General features: G+C 42.4%; 1 protein-coding gene across 1 annotated transcript in view; it reads right to left on the reverse strand.

Annotated features, from left to right (window-relative positions):
- Positions 1–11209: 11209 nt before the first annotated feature.
- Positions 11210–19949, reverse strand: part of ADCY8 (adenylate cyclase 8) — a 214862-nt gene continuing 206122 nt past the window's right edge. The window contains 2 exon segments of the mRNA XM_061607483.1: positions 11210–11697; positions 17133–17247. Of these exon segments, the coding sequence (XP_061463467.1) occupies positions 11210–11697; positions 17133–17247 (603 nt within the window).

Genomic DNA, 19949 nt, shown 5'->3' on the forward strand with positions numbered 1-19949 from the left:
CGCCACATTTCAAATGAGTTGATTTTTCTCTTACCCACTTTTTTCACTGTCCAACTTTCACATCCATACATAGAGATCGGGAATACCATGGTCTGAATGGAATGGTAAGGAATAGACTCTCAAAATGAGGAGACAAAACCAAAGGCATCGGCTGTTTTCTCTGCTCCCCCCCATTACCATGTCCATCACACTTCACCCCTGAAACCAAGACACAGCTGGGCACGCCTTGTCCCCACCAGGTGCCACCCTCTACCTTCACCAGCTTCCCCCCTCCCCCCAGGTACTGACCCCCTGATCTACAAGGTACCAACCTTTCACTCCCAGGCTACTGGCATCTCTAGATCCAGCAAAGTAACCCTTATGTTCTAAATATATCTAAGGTGTAGCTGTTATGGAATTGCCGGGAAGGTAATTAAATATGCTTGGAGACTGTCAGCATCACCACTGCCAGCATGTTACTGTTTTTCTGGGGAAGAAGAGGCACGGCAAAGCACAAAAAATGTGATTTATGTTGCGTGTTGAGCTGATAACCTATTAATAATTCAAAGCGGTGGAGGCTTTTAGGCTGCTTCGCCCTGTTACATTCAACATTCATCAATAAAATATCCCGCCTCCATTGTTTAGAGACTGCCACTAATCCAAGGGAAATATTAAGAGTTAGAAAATAAAGCATCTAGAGACAGAAGCAGACATCCAGAGCAGTTCAGAAATTTGGAGGGGGAGATGAGGCCTGTGAAGGAAATAAATTCCCTATTCCTCCCAATTAGTCTTCATCTGAAGCACAGGGAAGGCATTTTGACTTCTCTATCGCTGTTGCGTGGTGTCGTTATATTTCAGAAGAGCCTGCTCCATGTCTAAAAATAAACTCTTGAACTCCGGAATGAGACTCTCAATTTGTGTCAAAACCAGTCTGTTAGGCCTGTACATGTGCATGCATGTGTTTATTTGTGTCCAGCCCTGTGCAAACAGTTGTCCTATGTAGAAATGCATATTGCTTCTCTCTTTCTCCCTTTCCCAAGGATTTTTTAAAAAATCATCTCTCTCTCTGAAGCTGTGCTGAATCTCCTCTTTCCCTTAAGCTGAAGACAGATCTGCTTAGAAGTTCTTCAAAGGCATTACGTGCTGCAAATTTACACACCTGCCAACCCAGCAACATTAGCATATTTATTAGGCAGCCTCTGCTAACTTCAGCAGGGTGAGAGCTGCTAGGTTAGGGACAGCAAGTGAGAGAGGCATTTTTGAGGCATGCTCCCTCTGCACAGATTCACATCGGGGTATTTTGCACAACAGATTTGGATGAACGCAACCCCACTTAGGAACATAGGAATATAGGAAGCTGCAATGTGGGATGGGGCAGCAGCACTTACCTGACCTCCCGGCAGCAGCATGACTGCTCCTTATTGGGAGGGAGAATGGGAGGGGCAAGACAGTGGGGAGATCAGTGCTGTGCAAATGCAATAACGAAGCCACTCTGGTAGTCCTGCTGGTATGTTTGCACAGTACTGACCTCCCTGCTGCCTTGACCCTTGCACTCTCCCTCCTGGTAAGCAGCAGCAATGCCACTGGTGGGAGGTCAGGGAAGTTCTGCTGCCCCAACCTGTTAACTACTACTGGGAAGCTGCCTTATACCAAGTCAGACCATTGGTCCATATCTACCTCAGTATTATCTAAACCAGGTATGGGGAAACAGTGTCTATTCAGATGTTACTGGATGACAGCCAGGGTTTCAGGGTATCTTAGACCCCTTACTTTTTTGGGACCCAGGTCACAGCAGGATCCTGTCTCTCCAGTGTCCTAACAGCTAATCAGCATGAAAGGGGAATATGTTAGCCACTGAGAAGAGTCTTCTAACTCGCTTCCTCTGTAAGTGCAGAAGAAGAGACAGTGAATCCTGATAATAGCATCCCATCTACCTCAGCAAGTAGTTTGGTAGCAGCAGGAGATAAATGTGTAGACACTGAATCCAATAGTTCAAGCAATATCTCTGAGTGAAACAGGATAGCCAAATGGTGTCAGTGATAGAGAAGCAGAAAGCAGTATTCAGGCCTGGGCAGATTATTCTGTAATCTTAGAAGGTTGTATAATCTTAGAAGGGGGCATGGTTGTGAGGTGTGTGTTACTGTGACTGTTATGAAGAGACCCAGCACGTCTCAATTTGCCACTACGCTACTGATGACCACTCCCATCATCCTTGACCATTCGGCCATGCTGGCTGGGATGGAGTTGGAGTCTAAGCGCATATGGAGGACCACAGGTTCCCCATCACTGGTCTACACAGCATCTCTCCAGGGTTTCAGACAGGGATCTCTCCAGCCCTACCTGGAGATGCTGGGGATTGAACTTGGGACATATAGTCTAACTGGTTGTGGAAAGCCCGTCTCCCAGAAGCATATTAGGAGGTAATGAGTTTGCTGGACCCAGGAGTGGGATGAGATGAGGGACATGTGTAGGGTAGGTTATGAGCCTCAGACTTCAACAGAGAATAACTGTTGACACTGTGTTGAAACACTGAGATGGAGAAAGCCCATGGAACCCTATGTGATGGCTGTATATTTTTTGTTATTGTTTTTAGAAATTAGGAAGATAGAACACTGTCATCTCAGACCATCGGTCCAAGCAGTCAGTATTGTCTACACTGACTGGCAGTGGCTCTCCAGTGTTTCAGGCAGGGGACTCTCTCAGCCCTACCTGGAGATGCTGGGGATTGAACCAGGGATCTTCTACCTCTGATCACTGGCTCTTCCTCTTCCTCATCAACTGCCCCTGTCTATGCCTGTACAGTTCTGGTCACCTCATCTCAAAAAGGATATTACAGAGTTGGAAAAGGTTCAGAAGAGGGCAACCAGAATGATCAAGGGGATGGAGTGACTCCCTTACGAGGAAAGGTTGCAGCATTTGGGGCTTTTTAGTTTAGAGAAAAGGCGGGTCAGAGGAGACATGATAGAAGTGTATAAAATTATGCATGGCATTGAGAAAGTGGATAGAGAAAAGTTCTTCTCCCTCTCTCATAATACTAGAAGTCGTGGACATCCAAAGAAGCTGAATGTTGGAAGATTCAGGACAGACAAAAGGAAGTACTTCTTTACTCAGCTCATAGTTAAACTATGGAATTTGCTCCCACAAGATACAGTAATGGCCACCAGCTTGGATGGCTTTAAAAGAAGATTAGACAAATTCAGGGAGGACAGGGCTATCAATAGCTACTAGCCGTGATGGCTGTGCTCTGCCACCCTAGTCAGAGGCAGCATGCTTCTGAAAACCAGTTGCCGGAAGCCTCAGGAGGGGAGAGTGTTCTTGCACTCGGATCCAGCTTGCGGGCTTCCCCCAGGCACCTGGTTGGCCACTGTGAGAACAGGATGCTGGACTAGATGGGCCACTGGCCTGATCCAGCAGGCTCTTCTTATGTTCTTATGTTCTTATGTACACTGTATTCCAAAGGAGGCCGCACCATAGATTTACACTAAGGCATGATGATATTGGCAGCTTTGTATTCCATGCCTTTCCTAATGATCCCCAGCATGGAGTTGGCAACAGAGGTTCAAGTGTTTTTGTGCCCAAACCATCTAAATATCATACTGTCAACTTTTCTAAGGAATTTTAACACTGGATTAAATGGAAAATCTGACCTCGCAGGCAGTTATTTATTTATTTATTTTATTTATTTATTGCATTTATATACCTCCCCATAGGCAAAGCTCTCTGGGCGGTTTACAGCAATTACAGTTAGCCTTAAACTTTTGCTTCCTGAAATGGGGGGAAGGTGGGAAATACCATCTCCTTCTTCCACACCCTTTCCCCCATTGCAGGCTGCAAAAGGGTACCCTTTGGGTAGTCTTTTGGAGTGGATGGAATGTGAAATGGTTCTGTTTGGGGCTATAGCAGCCGTTATCCTCCTGCCAGCCACTAGATGATGGCCACCTTTTAAGAACATAAGAAAAGACCTGCTGGATCAGTCCAAAGGCCTATATAGTCCAGCACTCTCTTCTCATAGTGGCCAACCAGATGCCTATGGGAAGCCAACAAGCAGGACCTGAAAACATCAACATTCACTTATCTTGTAGTTCCCAGGCTAGCTTCTGGTATTCAGAAGCATGCTACCTCTGACACTGGGGGTAGTGCACAGCTATTATGGCTAGCAGCCATCAATTGCCTTATCCTCCATGAATTTGTGTAAACCCCTTTTAAAGTCATCCAAATTGGTAGCCGTTATTTCATCTTGTGGTCCTGAGTAAAGGAAGCACTCTCTTTCACCTGTCCTGAATCTTCCAGTGTTCAACTTCTTTGGATTTCCTCCAAGTTCAAATACTATGAGAGAGGGGGCAAAATGTTTCTCTGGCTACTTTCTCCATGCCATGCATAACTTTAAATGCTTCCATGATGTTCCCCCTTGTACTTGCATTTTCCCTAAACTAAAATGCTCCAAATGTTGCAACCTTCCATCCTAGGGAAGTTTCTCCATCCCCTTGATCATTGTGGTTACTATTTCCTGAACCTTTTAAAAACATAAGAACATAAGAAGACAATGGCCCATCCAGTCCAGCATCCTGTTCTCACAGTGGCCAACCAGGTACCTATGAAAAGTCCACAAGCAACTCTCCCCTCCTGTGGTTTCCAGCAACTTTTTCAGATCTACAATTCTCTTTTTGAGCTGTGTCAACCAGAACTGTACTGTATTCCAAGCATGGTTGAACAGTAGACTTGGACAACAGCATTATATTGGCAGTTTTAATTTTCATTTTTTCCCCTAATGATCCCTAACATGGAGTGCACCTTCTTCACAGCTGTCGCACGCTGGACTTTCTCATCGAGCTATCCCCTACGACTCCAGCATTAGGACATGTTTTGCCTCAGTGTGCATTAGGGTGAGAATTTCAATTTAGTTCACATTTCAAGCTGAATCTACCAAATTTGCAATTTCCAAAACAATATGATAATGAAAACACAGCCATCCTTTGAAATTCACAGTTATTTGAATTTTTTGATGCAATTCGCCAACCAATGTTTACTAAATGCAAATATTATGGGAAAATGTGCATTACAATGAATATGTGAGTGAAAATAACATGCAAACATGCATATATAATGAGAAATGCCTTGCAAAATTGTGTACATTAGTCAAAACTGCATACAAAAATGTGTTTATTAGGAGAAATCTGCACTAAAATTTTGGAGAATTTTCATAAGGATTTAAAAAAAATAACATTGCAGCAGAAATGTGGAGAACTGAATTTAAGATTGGAAAAATGAGAAACTGTGAGAACAGAAATGGACAGATCTTTCCATCTGTTGTGCGCATCAATTTATACTTTCTTGCTTACATTGAATCAATTTTGCCATTTTAAAGCCCATTCATCCAGTTGGGTGAGTCCCTTTCGGAACCCTTCAAAAACCCTTTTTGTTTTAAACAGCCTGAACAATTGGATGCCATCAGTAAACTTGGCCACCTCACTGCTTACCCATAACTCTAGATCATTTATGAATGGGTTTAAAAGCACAGGTCCCAATACTGTCCATTTTCTACATCTTTCCTTTGGAAAAATGGGGCATTTATTCCTTCTCTCTGCTTCTTGTTTCTCAACCAGTAACTACTCTGTCAAGAGGACATGTCCTCTTATCCCAAGACTTCCAAGCTTACTCAAGAATCTTTGGGGAATGACTTTGTTGAAGCCTTTTTTGAAAGCCTAAGTACACAATGTCTGCTGGATCATGCCCACTGACACTCTCAAAGAACTCGAAGAACTCTAACAGGTTAGGTAGAAGCTACCATTTCAGAGGCCATGCCTCCCACCCTCCTGAATCCAACCAACACTGTAACATAATGTAGTGTCATCTGAGCAAAACTGACAGCCATCAATGGGGCAGCAGTGTTCCTCCAAGTGGCTGGCTACCTCCATTCTCCCCCAACCACAATCCCTATTTTATAACGGTTGGCGATCACTCGTGGCCCAGTAAGATTGTCTTCCAAGATAATTTGGTTAGAAGACGCCTGTGCGTGAATTTGTTTTATGTGGGGAGATCGGCGCACAACGATCAACACACAATCTTCACAGAAAGACTTTGATTCAATGGCATGGGTGCCACGACAATTGGAAGTCTTTTATCTGCTGCAGCCTTCATCCACCTTCACAGCCATTGTAACATACACATTGTTATCCTCTGCCTGTTCTGCCATTGAGGACTTTCTTGGATTGTTCTTTGTCTGGTTCCTCTCCCTTGACCTTACTGCCATGGGTGACTGTGCTGGGAGTACATGACTCCCAATGGCATCACTCACAGGGTTCATTGGAACATGCAAGCCCACTCACCACTGCAAGGTGACGATCCAGCGAGGGGATTTTATAACATAGCATACTGAGTATGGTTGGGGTGGGTGGGACAGTGTCTTCCACCAGGACCTGCACTTGTTTTCCTAGCAACCGCCTTAGAATAAGGCTACATCATGATGTTACATGGCTATTGAGGAAGGATTGTGTGTCAAAATAGCAACCATCAACTGGTGGCCAATCGGAAGACCGCTGTTACCAACATTGCAAAACAAGTGGTGACTGTGAAATAAGGTTGGGATTGCCAGTCTTATTAGGCCTCTGGACTCTTTGGATTTATGAGCGACTGCTATGGGCACCACACCCTCTGGTCATTTCTCTCCTTCCTCCCATAGATCACTCTCTACCGAGAGACAGAACGAGCATGCATGCACACTTTATTTTTTCCAAGGGATCTGGATAAAAGACAGATCCAGTAGAATTAGTATTGAAAAGCACATAGAGCTGGAAGAGGAAGTGAGAATGAGTGTCACTCTTACAACTTCCTCCAACAACTCTAGGTACTTTTCAAGAGAGAAAGAAGCAACCACCTCATGACCAAGGAGGCAGTGTGTGACTTGTGTGTGTGTGTGTGTTAGGAATGGAAGTATCTGTCAATTTTGATTTTCTCAGTTTCTCATTTTTTCCAGTCTTAAATGTGGTTCTCTATATTTCTGCAACAATTTGCAATTTTTTAAAAAGAAAATCCTCATGAAAATTCTCCAGCATTTTAGTGTGAATTTCTTCTACTAAACACATTATTGTATAGTTTTGTACATATTTTTGCAAGCAATTTCTCCAAATGTAATGCATTTTTGTATATTATATTCACTAATATATTCATTTTTATGCACACTTTCCACTAATCTATGCATTTTTGTAAACATTGCTTAGTTGGAGAACTGCATCGTAAAACTCAGATAAGAGTGAATTTAGAAGTCTGGCTGTGTTTTGGTTCTCATGTTGTTTTGGAAAGTGCAGATTTGATAAATTCAGCTTTAAATGTGAACTGAATCAAATTTCTCTCCTGTTCCTTCTGTGTGTGTGCGTGTGTGCGCGGGCACATGCGTGTGTGCATGCTCAGAGGCTTTGTGGGCAACAGGGGAAGACCTCAAGGGGACCACTGTGGCCACACTGACAACCAAAGGTGATAAAAAAATATGAGGTGTGGACATTCGTAGGGAACAAGGAAGAAAAAAGGGGGGGGAAACCCCAGAATGTCAAAAAAGGGAAGTAATTCCAAAATGTATAAATTTATTCAATGATTTCTTTAAAAGAGAAGGAATTTATCTCAATATGCCCAACGCAAAAGGGGCTTTCTTCAGGGGCTACAAACAAATGAAAAAACATCATTTTGACGGACATATACAAATTTAAATTTCTATTAAAATCACTAATAAAAACATTCTGCATTTTGTATATTTACAGACCTTTGATATACATAGATTGATGAATAAATGTTTTCTACAGTGTCTTTTCAATAGTTTTTTCTTCTTATGCTGCTATATTCAATTTAAATGCATGAATCCATATATAGTGTTTTACATTTTTGTGTAATCAATAAAAAGGCTTTATATTATCAAAAATACTTACATTTAAGTTGTTTGTAACACTTTTCAATAGAGTATTTTGTCTCACTTTCACTGTAGATGGCTTCAATATTCTTATAATTATTTAAAACTACTGAAAGCTTTTATTATAGTTCTTTCAAAAAAATTTTCTGTCTAGAGCATAATTTTTCTGACCTTTAGATATGGAATTGAAAACACCTGTAGGATACTAATGCCTGAAAAAACTTTTTTTGGACTTGAGAAAACCTTTACATCAGAGGAAGGAATGAACACTCTTCATTTAAACCACTAGATGTTACTGTTTTGAGTCTTAAAATCCATCCTAACTCTTTTTTATATAATAGTGAGCTGGAAAATGATCCCTTTATTTGCTGTAGGACCCAAAATTGTAAACCTGTATTAATATATTTGGGACATTGTAGACAGTGTGATACCAAAGGAGCCCCTGTCTTCTTGTTTCTTATATTACTTAGATGTTCTCCTATCCGTATTTTAATTTTCCTTGACGTTTGTCCTACATATAATTTTAAACATCCGCACTGTATTGCATAAATCACATGTGCAGTGTTACAATTGGAAAAGTGATGTAACATATATTTCTTTTGATCAATCGGATTAATGGAATGCTTAATTTTAAGGGTATATTTGCAAAAGGAACAGTGTCCACAGGAATAATGTCCTAATGGTGAATGTGTACCAGGGAAATTTTGAGTCAGAGAGGGTGTATGTCTCTTAAAGTCACTATTAATTAATAAGTCTTTCAAATTTCTAGTTCTTTTATACGAAAAAAGTGGCAAATTCTGACGTCCTGGGATGTGTTGTATTACATGCCAATTTCTTTTGATACTATTTTGTAATTTGTTTGACACATGGTCATAAGTAAGGTTACAATGTATTCTATGGGATGGAATTTTATCAGTCTTTTTCATTAAATCCTTCATTTCCTGGTGTAAAGCTTTTTCAAAATTATGTTCCACAATTTGTGAGGGATATCCTCTATGAATAAATTGTTGTTTTAAAACTTTTGAATGAAAAAGAAAATCTTTTTCTAATGTACAATTTCGTTTTATCCTCAGAAACTGACTGTGTGGTAAATTGCATCTTAATGGTATTGGATGAGAGCTGTCAAAACAGAGATAGGTGTTTTTATCTGTTGGTTTTTTATATATTGTAGTGTAAAGATGGTTATCCTTTTTCCTAATTATTAAATCTAAGAAACTTATTTCTGTTGTATCATATTGATGATCAAACTTTATATTGGGGTCTTTATTATTTATCCATTCTATAAATTCTTCTAGTGTTTTAGATGACCCTTTCCAAATACAAAAGATGTCGTCAATGAATCTCCACCAGCATCCTAATTGTTTTGCATAGATGTTTGAAGATGTATGCATTTCTTTTTCAAAATTTTCCATAAAGAGGTTAGCTACCTCTGGAGCCATTGGACATCCCATTGCTACCCCTTTGATTTGCCAATAGTATAACTGATCGAATTTAAAATAATTTTTTCTCATGGCTATATCTGCTAATTCTCCCCAAAAATGTGTTGGAGGGTTACTATCAATACGTCTATCAAGTGTAGAATAGATGATGTCCAGAGCTTCCTGTTGAGGTATGCTCGTGTATAGTGATCTTACATCCATAGTAACTAACAAATCTGTTGGTGATATTTGAATAGGTTCAATTTTATTGATAAAATCTGTGGAATCCCTAATGTATGATGGTATTAGGGGTACAAAGGGTTTTAAAAAATAATCTATATATTGGGATAGTGGTTCCAAAATGGATCCACAGCCTGATATAATAGGTCGTCCAGGAGGAGGTATGATCCCTTTATGGATTTTTGGTAGAGTGTAAAAGACAGGGATTCTAGGTTTTTCTTTATTCAGAAATTTTTGCTCATCCTGAGTTATATAACCTAAACATACCCCTTCTTCCACAATATTTTTTATTTCCCTTGTGGTGGAAGAGGTGGGATCCCCTTGGCATGCTTTATAGGCGGTTGTATCAGACAACTGATGTAATACCTCTTTTTTATACAAATGTGTATCTTGTATAACGATTGCTCCACCCAGATAAGAGTGAATTTAGAAGTCCGGCTGTGTTTTGGTTCTCATGTTGTTTTGGAAAGTGCAGATTTGTAAATTCAGCTTTAAATGTGAACTGAATCAAATTTCTCTCCTGTTCCTTCTGTGTGTGTGCGTGTGTGCGCGGGCACATGCGTGTGCACATGCTCAGAGGCTTTGTGGGCAACAGGGGAAGACCTCAAGGGGACCACTGTGGCCACATTGACAACCCCCGAGCTATTCAATGGAGAACATTTGGCTCAGCTCTACTTCTGACCAGATAGAGCTTTCATGGCATCTGCCCTGTGTCTTCTTTCCTCTTCCAGTTTTTCTTTGCCTAAAGGCTACATTACCAGTAGGGCACGTGCATGGTAGCCATGACTGCCCTGTACCCCAGTTCTTACTGCCAGGATTCTTGGTTGCTCATCATGGAGGCTATGGCAGCCACACTTCAACATCTCTTACCTATTTCATTTATTTATTAAACTCTATCCCAGCCTTCCTCCCAAAGGACCCCAGGGTGGCAAACACACAAGTGAGAAAACGCCTCAAAACAATCCCTGTACAGATGCAGACTGGGAAAGATCTCTCTACTTCAAAAGGCTTCTTGGAAGAGGAAAATCTTCAGTAGATACCAAAAAGACTATATAGAGACGGTTCCCATCTAGTATTTAAATAGAGATAATTCCAACGGGTAAGTGCCACAACACTAAAGGCCCGTATGCCTTCATATGTTCATATGTTGTGCAGAATGGACCTCCTAATGAGATGGTATCTGCAGGAGGCCCTCACCTGCAGAGCATGGTGATCGACTGGATATATAAGGGGTGAGACAATCTTCCAGGTATCCTGATCCCAAGCTGTATAGGGCTATATGCTCCAGAACTGGCTTCTTGAATTTAGCCTGGTACCTAATTGTCAGCCGGTGCAATTATTTCAGCAGAGGCATATCATGGCAGTGATATCCTGCTCCTGTGAACAGTTGAGCTGCTACATTTTGCACCAGATGCAGCTTCTGGACCAACTTTAAGGGCTGCCCTTCATAGAGTGCAAGTTACTTTTTCAGTTTCTATGTTTATCTGCATCACCTTAATGTATGAACACACTGAAAGGGAGCGTAAGGTATGTGTATGTGAAACAATCTGATTTTTTAAGAAAAGAAAACGAACTTTGTTCTAAAAAAAATTTAAACCATATTTTTATTTATATATTTATTTTTATATATAAAAGAAATTAAAAAATGAAAAGAACACAAAGAAAAGATGCAGGCTTATGGTAGTTCAGTTTTGTCGGCACCTTCTGCCTGGGCTCCTGATTCCGGGCCTCCAGAAGTGAGCAAAGTCCGCCGGTTGTAGTGACCCTTAATGATTCCAGAATTGTTGTTCTCATTTAAGATTTGCTTCTGCTTCTGCCTGTTAAGAGACTGTACAAGCCCTAACACGACAGCAGCCAAGGAATATTGCCCAGTCAGTTTTCTCGGTTGCAAGATTAAAGGGTTTGGCTGTACTCTTCCCAGAAGAAAATAGGTTTTGATTTTTCCTTCTTGCTCACTGATGCCCTTGACATAGATCTCCCCCCGGTAGTCAAAGGCAAAGCCCCGGTCCTTCAGGATGAGATATGTTTCCTCGGGCACTTGCATTCTGCCGCTGATGCCAGTGCTGTCCATTCGGCTGGCTAGATTAACCGTTTTGCCCCAGATGTCATACTGGGGTTTCTTAGCACCAATAACACCAGCTACAACAGAGCCATGGCTGATACCTAGAAAAAAAAAAGAGAGAGAAGATCATTCTAAAACAGGAGTCACGTTAGTCTGTTGCAGTACAAACAACAAAGATTCCAGTTGCACTTTATGGCCAGGAGTCTTTTTCAGCCGGAGGGCCACATTCCCTCATGGGAAACCTTTTGGGGCCACATGCCAGTGCTGGCTGAAGCCAGAGGCAAAGGAGTGGATGGGGTAATGGGTGTGGCTCTTACCTTTGTACAGTAGGCTATATTTTGCTTTTAGAGTGCTTCTGACTGCAACTGTGTTTTTGGAGCGTTCTCAACTGTTTCTAGAATGCTTTTCTTTTTGTTAAACTTTCTGTTGATGTGTTTGCAGCTCCTTCAGCAGGAAGGATGGGATATAAATTCAATTCATCACCATCATTTTCCAGCCATGCACAAGTTAAGAGAGCTATGCAAGCCAGGCCGGATTTACGTACATGCTAAATAAGCTACAGTTTAGGGCTTCACATTACGAGGGGCCTCATGTTAGAAAGGAAGGAAGGAAGGAAGGAAGGAAGGAAGGAAGGAAGGAAGGAAGGAAGATTTACAACATCGCCACTGGGAAACCATAAACATCATACAAAGTGAAGATAATTTTTGGCAGGTACTGAATTAGGGTTGCCAGGTCAGAAGCATCCCAAAACCTGAGATTTTAGGGGCGGGCCCTAGTGATGTCACGGGGTGGGCCCGAGTGATGTCACGGGGTGGGCCCAAGTGATGTCATTAAGCATGATACATTAAGCATCAATCACAGTTGCTTGGAGTGTACAATCAAAAAAATAACTGACTGGAAATTAAGCTAGACATCTTAGCTAAAAGACGGAGCCTGGGTAGGGAACATTTAATCTAGCCTACTTGCTTTCGGCAAGAAGGGTTTAAGTGCCTTCAGGCCAGGCCAGTCACCAGAAGGCCACTGTAGGAAGAAAGGAGCCTAGTGTTGTGGAGATGTTTGATGGGAGCATTTGGGAGTAAAGATGGGTGCCCCTGAAGGCTGCAATTCTAAACACATGTACTAAGGGACTAAGCCCCCATAGAACTCAACAGGACTTACTTCTGAGTAGATATAGTTTGGATTGTGCTGTTGGTAAATTTTGACTAGGGATCCTCTGCAAAGACATCCATATCCAAGCAGGGTTGGCAACCCCCTGCCTGGAATGCCCTGCCCTTATATTTTAATGTGGCTGCTCCAAACTTCTTTACAGATTTGACCCTTCACTTCAGAAAGAGGTCTGAGAAATGAGTAAGAGTAAGAAGATTCTCTACCCTTTCTGTCTGCATAGATACCGTCATCCTTCCCCTGCGCCCAGCAGAAGCTCTGGGCCAGGTGGGACGCAGTGGCATATCATAGAGGACACCCTCCCATTTCCTGGGGTATATGATTTGTCCTGTCCTAGAGCAGAGTTTGGGGTGGGCACCCCCAGTTACTTATTTTTTATGATTTTATGACATCATTATGTATTTATGATAATATCAGAAGCCTGATGATTTGATTGCATAAATGTATTGTTATTCTTGATGTAGAGAGTCCCCCAATGACAGTGATATATCATACAGGGTACCCCAACATATATTTTGGGGTTCAGAGACATGTTAAGTTTGGTTTGAAGTTGCTGTAGTTGTCAACTTTTCTTTTTTAGTGTATTGAACTTTCAAGCAAATAAGGAACTGGGAACTAGGAACCAACTTCAGTGTCGTATCAGTTAAATAGATTAAACAGTTGCGGGGGGGAGGCGGCTGATGTTTTGGTGTATATCTCGGGAACCAGACCACCTAGAACTTAATTTTTTTTAAAATTGAAGCTGAGAGTCCGGAGATTAAGGGGTGCTCACTGGATAGCTGGAGGCCCCCCCAAAAACCGGAGACTCCGGCCAGAAACTGGAGACCTGCTAACTCTATACTGAATATCATTGTTGCAGCTCGCTTGCCGACAATGATAAACAGTAAATGTTGACAGATAACGAGGAAAAAGCAGAACTGCTCAACACCTATTTTGCCTCCGTTTTCTCCCAAAAAGGGAACAGTGTGCAACCTTGCATCGGTAGCAATCTCAGTAAGGGGTCGGGACTGCAATTCGAGATTGATAAGGAGATAGTCAGGAAATACGTAGTTAACCTAAATGAGTTCAAATCTCCAGGGCCTGATGAACTGCATCCCAGAGTATTGAAGGAACTTGCGGATGTACTCTCGGAACCTCTTGCCATCATCTTTGAGAAATCCTGGAGAACGGGAGAGGTGCCGGAGGATTGGAGACGAGCAAACATCGTCCCGCTCTTTAAAAAGGGTAAAAAAGAAGATCCGGGGAATTACAGGCCGGTCAGTCTGACTTCAATACCGGGAAAGATATTAGAATGGATAATAAAAGAGTCCATTGGCAACTATCTAGATGACAATGCTGTGATTAGAAGGAGCCAGCATGGGTTTGTCAAGAAAAAATCCTGTCAAACTAATCTCATCTCTTTTTTTGATCGGGTCACTAGCTTAGTAGATGGTGGGAATGCTGTAGATGTCATCTATCTAGATTTCAGCAAGGCGTTTGACAAAGTCGCCCACGACCTTTTGATTAGCAAACTAGTCAAATGCAGACTACATGGAAATACTGTCAGGTGGATTCACAACTGGTTGGAAAACCATACTCAAAGAGTGGTCGTCGGTGGCTCTGCTTCGGACTGGAAGGAGGTCTCGAGTGGAGTGCCACAGGGTTCTGTCCTGGGGCCGATACTCTTCAACATTTTTATCAATGACTTAGATGATGGGGTGGAGGGAAGCCTTATGAAGTTTGCGGATGATACGAAATTGGGAGGGATAGCTAACACAATGGAAGACAGGAATAAAATCCAAAGGGACGTGGATAGACTAGAAAATTGGGCTGAAATTAATCAAATGACATTCAATAAAGACAAATGCAGGATTCTGCATTTAGGCCACAAAAACAAAATGCATGGGTACAGGATGGGAAATACCCGGCTTAGCAGTAGTGCGTGTGAGAAGGACCTTGGAATTGTAGTGGATCGTAAGTTGAACATGACCCAGCAGTGTGATGCTGCAGCAAAAAAGGCAAACGCGGTTTTGGGCTGCATAAACAGAGCTATAGTTTCCAGGTCGAGGGAAGTAATAGTCCCACTATATTCTCCATTGGTCAGGCCTCATCTGGAATACCGCGTTCAGTTCTGGGCGCCTCATTTTAAGAAAGATATAGACAAGTTAGAGCGGGTTCAGAAGAGGGCAACGAGGATGATACCCGGTATGGAGAACAAGTCTTATGAGGAAAGGTTGAAGGAACTTGGCATGTTCAGTCTGGTGAAGAGAAGGCTGAGGGGTGACATGATTGTACTCTTTAAGTACCTGAAGGGCTGTCACATAGAGGAGGGTACAGATTTGTTCTCTGCTGCCCAAGAGGGTAGGACTAGGTCTAATGGTTTTAAGTTGCAGGAGCGTAAATTCAGATTGGACATTAGAAGGAACTTCTTGACAGTAAGGGCAGTTTGGCAATGGAACTGACTGCCTAGGGAGGTGGTGGGATCCCCTTCGCTGGATGTCTTCAAGCAGAGGCTGGACAGCTATCTGCGGGAGATGCTCTAGCTGTGGATTTCCTGCTGTGAGCAGGGGGTTGGACTCGATGGCCTACTAGGCCCCTTCCAACTCTATGATTCTATGATTCTAAACAATTCTATAGAATTTTGTACACATGCGGCCTTTTGGATTCTTGCAGAAAACAGTCTGCATGTCGTCGTTGACTGCACTAACCCTATAAGTAATGCACATACTTGTTGAAGAGGGAAGGGCCTCACTCATGTTATAGCTTAAGGCCACAACAAGTTTAAATCTGGCCCTGCATGCAAGCAAAGAAGAGGCATTATGTCAGTTCAGGGCACCTGCAGAGGGCGTGGCGCAGAGTAGAGCTAGTGAAGGGAGTGGCCTGATGAGACTCCTGAGAGATGGACAGAGAGGTCTAGAGGGCCACATTTTGTCCCTGGCCGTGAGGTGCTCCACCCCTTGTGTATTAAGTATATCCTGGCATGGGCTTTAGCAGACAAGAATAGGGATGCTTGAGGAATTCAGTCTTTGCAAATCCTCATGCAAACTGACCTTGCCTGCTCCTCTTGGACCAATGCCTTTGAAACATGAATTTATTTTTCTCAGCCAGCTTTTACTGAAGTTACTGTAATGTTATATGTTGTATGTTTTATGAAAAAATGTAGCCTAGAAATATTTTAAATAAATACATAAATAATGTGTTGATCAGGGCTTAGTTTTTCACTGGATTTTGCATTTCCTGAATGTACCAATGCAGTTAAGATGCATATTTTGCTGACAGCCCCTTTCAGATATGGAGCTGAACTTGCGGACACGCAAATCAGGAGTGATGTATGGGGGTGGAGGGGAGGAGCTCCTGATAACTGTGCAAATCCTGTGAAACATTTGCAGCTCAGCTGTTGCTAAAGACTGGTATGCTTGACTTTGGTGCTGAACGCCCATGTGCCATCCTTCCAGAAAGGGGGAAAGAAAGAGAAGAAAACAATGCACAAAGGAATGGAGTATCCTATACACGTATAGAATAGATTGCATTATATACTAGAAGAACATAAGAGGAGCCTGGCTGCTGGATCAGTCCAATGGCCCATCTAGTCCAGCATCCTGTCCAGATGCCGATGGGAAGAACGTGAGTGCAAGAGCACTCTTCCCATTTGTAATTCTCAGCAACTCGCATTCAGAGGCATAATGCCTCCGAGAGTGGAGAGAGAACACAGCCATTGTGGTTCGCAGCCATTGCTGCACCATGTACAACAGCAGTGGGAAATCTCTAATCCACAGGCCTAAATTAGATCCATTTGGCCAGCACGTCTTTTTTGGCCAAGCCACAGCCATCTGATATCGTATCTGACATCAGGTGTAGGGCAGGCAAAGATGTGGCTGAGCTGGAAGGAAGTTTGCTGCCTGGCACCAACAATCTGTGCCTTTGCCTGCACGGTGATTTCAAACTGTGCAAAAAGAAATGGTAACCTGACGACATTGTGGCATCAAGTAACTGAGAGAAATAAGAATTTGGCCCGCCAGCCGGATCCAATTCTCCACCACTGATCTAGAATTTTTAATGGCTTTGAAAGAATACCAGCGGTTATTAGATATGCAATCATGTTAGAGTTGACCTAATTCACATATGTCTGAGCTTTAATTGAGCTGTTATAAGAATTATATCATTACGGTGCAAAAGACTCCAGGGCAGAAATGGTGGTTCCCTGCTTGCAGTGGTTTACACATTTAGTTCAGGGAAGCAGCAGCTTCATACATTCAAAGAGAAGCACTTGCAGTGATACCTTTCCTATTAATATGAAGCCTGCTCACCTGGTACCTCTATATGCACAGGAAGAAAACACACCTGGAACTCTAGATGTGGGCAATCAGTGTTAAAGCATTCCATCCATACGTACCAATGCGGAGTTCAAAGTTGTTAAAAGAATGCTTGTTGATCTCTTGAATGCTTTCGTTCAGTGCAATGGAGAAATCTGCCAGGGCACATAAGTGGCCCCATTTATCTTCACATTGCTGGGGAATGGATGAAAAACAGATAATCAGTTGCACAGGTCAGGCATTTGTCAGCGGGCCAGCTATTCTCCACTCACATATCATAAAATCAGGCTCTTGAACCATGTCCCAGTAGAGCCAAATGTTATTTTTTAAAAATAAAACACACACCAGAATTTGTATACCATTTAACTGTAAAGAAAACCTCTAAGCTGTTACAAAATTGCCGCCCTGGGCCCTGCTGGGAGGAAGGGTGGGATATAAATCAAATAATAAATAAATAAATAATATAAAAATTTGGACATTTTGTAATGTTAGATGGGAGGTAAACTGATCTCTTTATGGAGTGCTTGTGCATGTCAGAACAAAGCCAGCTTATTCTGATATATAGGGGGATTCCTGGTTGTATCAAATGTTGCATGAGCGGGTGGCAAGCTCATGCTATGGATCTTTTCCTTTTCCCTCCTCTTTGTGTTATGCTTCACCAGTTGGGCTACTGATTTCCACAATGGGACCTTTGACAGTTGCCAGCTTCAATGAACACTCTATCCTGAAGCACCCAGTAGACAACAGACAAAGGTGGTGGTTTTAAATGCTTTATGCACACTTTATACTGATTATAATTCCTAATACGCAACATTCCACGGCAGCGCAAACATAATCTATTCACTGGTAACCTAATATAAAGCAGATAGCTAATTCATTGCCTCAGACACAGCACTTTTTCCTTCTTGTTGGTTGATCAGCCTAACAAGATGGAGGGTTTCTTACCAAACTCAGGGGTTAACATTGATCAGTCGGGGTGCAGGCCCTTCTCTGGTGAGTGGTTGTCGTTGTTGCTGCCATTAGCCAGAGCTTGGAAAAGTTACTTTTTTGAACTACAACTTCCATCAGCCCAATCCAGTGGTCATGCTGGCTGGGGCTGATGGGAGTTGTAGTTCAAAAAAGTAACTTTTCCAAGCTCTGGTTACTATATGTTTTTCTACACCTACCCTGCCCTGGGCATCTACTCAGATGTTCCTTTAGACATGTCCCTCTTATCCTTCCTTCCTTGTCTGTAAAGTCCTCCCATCTGTGTTCCAAAGCTTATAAAACCAACCTCGCTTGTTTTTCCTGCTTCTACAAGATTTTCTAAACCTACACATTCATACCAAGTTTATCCCCTTATCCGCTAAGCATTCTAACCCCACCCAACTATCACTTGTCTTCAGCTGTCTTCCAAGTGGCTCTCCACTTGCTTTTACTTATCCTTACATGACCTTATAGCATCCCTATAGCTGAGCCTGGATTCAGCCTTATTGGAGGTCCTATCAAACAAGCAACTTCAGGGTTCTAGGCTTCCCCCCAACATTATTCCCACATGAAGCATCAGAATGTCTCTTGCAACCTCCCCTTGTACATCCCTGAAAAGGAAGTTTTTTTGGGGGGATCTACCAAAAATTGTGGGCTGTGTCTTATGGAATGGCAGTGGGAGGGGGGAATCACCCCAAATCAGATGGGGGAATCTTGTACTGCTTGTGGAAGGTTCTAGATTTCAAACTAAAGGGTATTGCAGGGGAAGGGAAAGATATGTTGCACCCTGCTTCTGCAACGCTGGATACAATATTTTGGTTGGGTGTAAGATCACGAGAAATGCTATGTATGTCACAGAAAATGGTTTGTGGGCCCGCAATAAAGCCAACAAGTCTCAGCTTGGTCAGTGCTCCATGGGAACCCAGTGCAAACTTCTCAGAGCTTTCTGAAGGAAGAACATCCAAAGCTTCTTTGTATTAAGTCATACTGTCACTTCATCTAGCCTAGCTACTGTCTAGAGCAGGGGTCCCCAAACTGCAATCCACCGACCTCCAGCGGTCCACAAGCTTCATTCAGATGGTTCATGGCAAGTTTGTAAAATTTATTTATTTTTTAAATTTATATCCCACCCTTCCTCCCAGAAGGAGCTCAGGACAGCAAACAAAAACACTAAAAGCACTTTAAAACATTTTGAAAACATCTTTAAAAAACAACTTTAAAAACAACTTAGAAAGCAATTCCAGCACAGATGCAGACTGGGATAAGGTCTCTACTTAAAAGGCTTGTTGAAGACACAATTAAAAAATCATACAGCACCGATCACATGTATTGCACTTGCTACAACAGGCAGAAAAGTCATCAAGTGGTCCACAGAGACCCTCAGCAAATTATGTGGCCTTGCAGGGGAGGGGGAGGAAGTTTAGGAACCAATAGTCTAAAAAGCCAGTGTGGGACAGGAGTTAAAGGCAGGGTACCCAACATGACGCCATTTAGATGTTCTTATTTATTTTTTACATCCATACCCCACCTTTTCTCCAAGGAGCTCAAGGTGGCATACAGGTTTCCCTTCCTCCTTTTATCCTCACAACAACCCTGTGAGGTAGTTTAAGCTGAGAAGCCCAAGGTTATGCTGTGAATTTCATGGCTGAGGTCCCCCATGTTCTAGACCAACACTCTACCACATGTTGTTGAGCTACACCTCCCATCAGTGAGGATCAAATAGAAGGGGGAGAACCAGGTGTAGGATGCCCTGAGCTTCTTGGATGAAGTGTTGGACAAAAATGTAATAAATACAGGCTTGCAAGGTTCTACATTTGAGAACAAATGTCTGTTTTATTCCAGTAAACACCATCTTGAGAGCCAGTGTGGCACAGTGGTTAGAGTGTCAGACTGAGACCTGGGAGACCAGTGTTTAAATCCCCACTTGGCCA

This window comes from Rhineura floridana, chromosome 1 (genome assembly GCF_030035675.1).
Source record: "Rhineura floridana isolate rRhiFlo1 chromosome 1, rRhiFlo1.hap2, whole genome shotgun sequence".
NCBI classification, from domain to species: domain Eukaryota; kingdom Metazoa; phylum Chordata; class Lepidosauria; order Squamata; family Rhineuridae; genus Rhineura; species Rhineura floridana.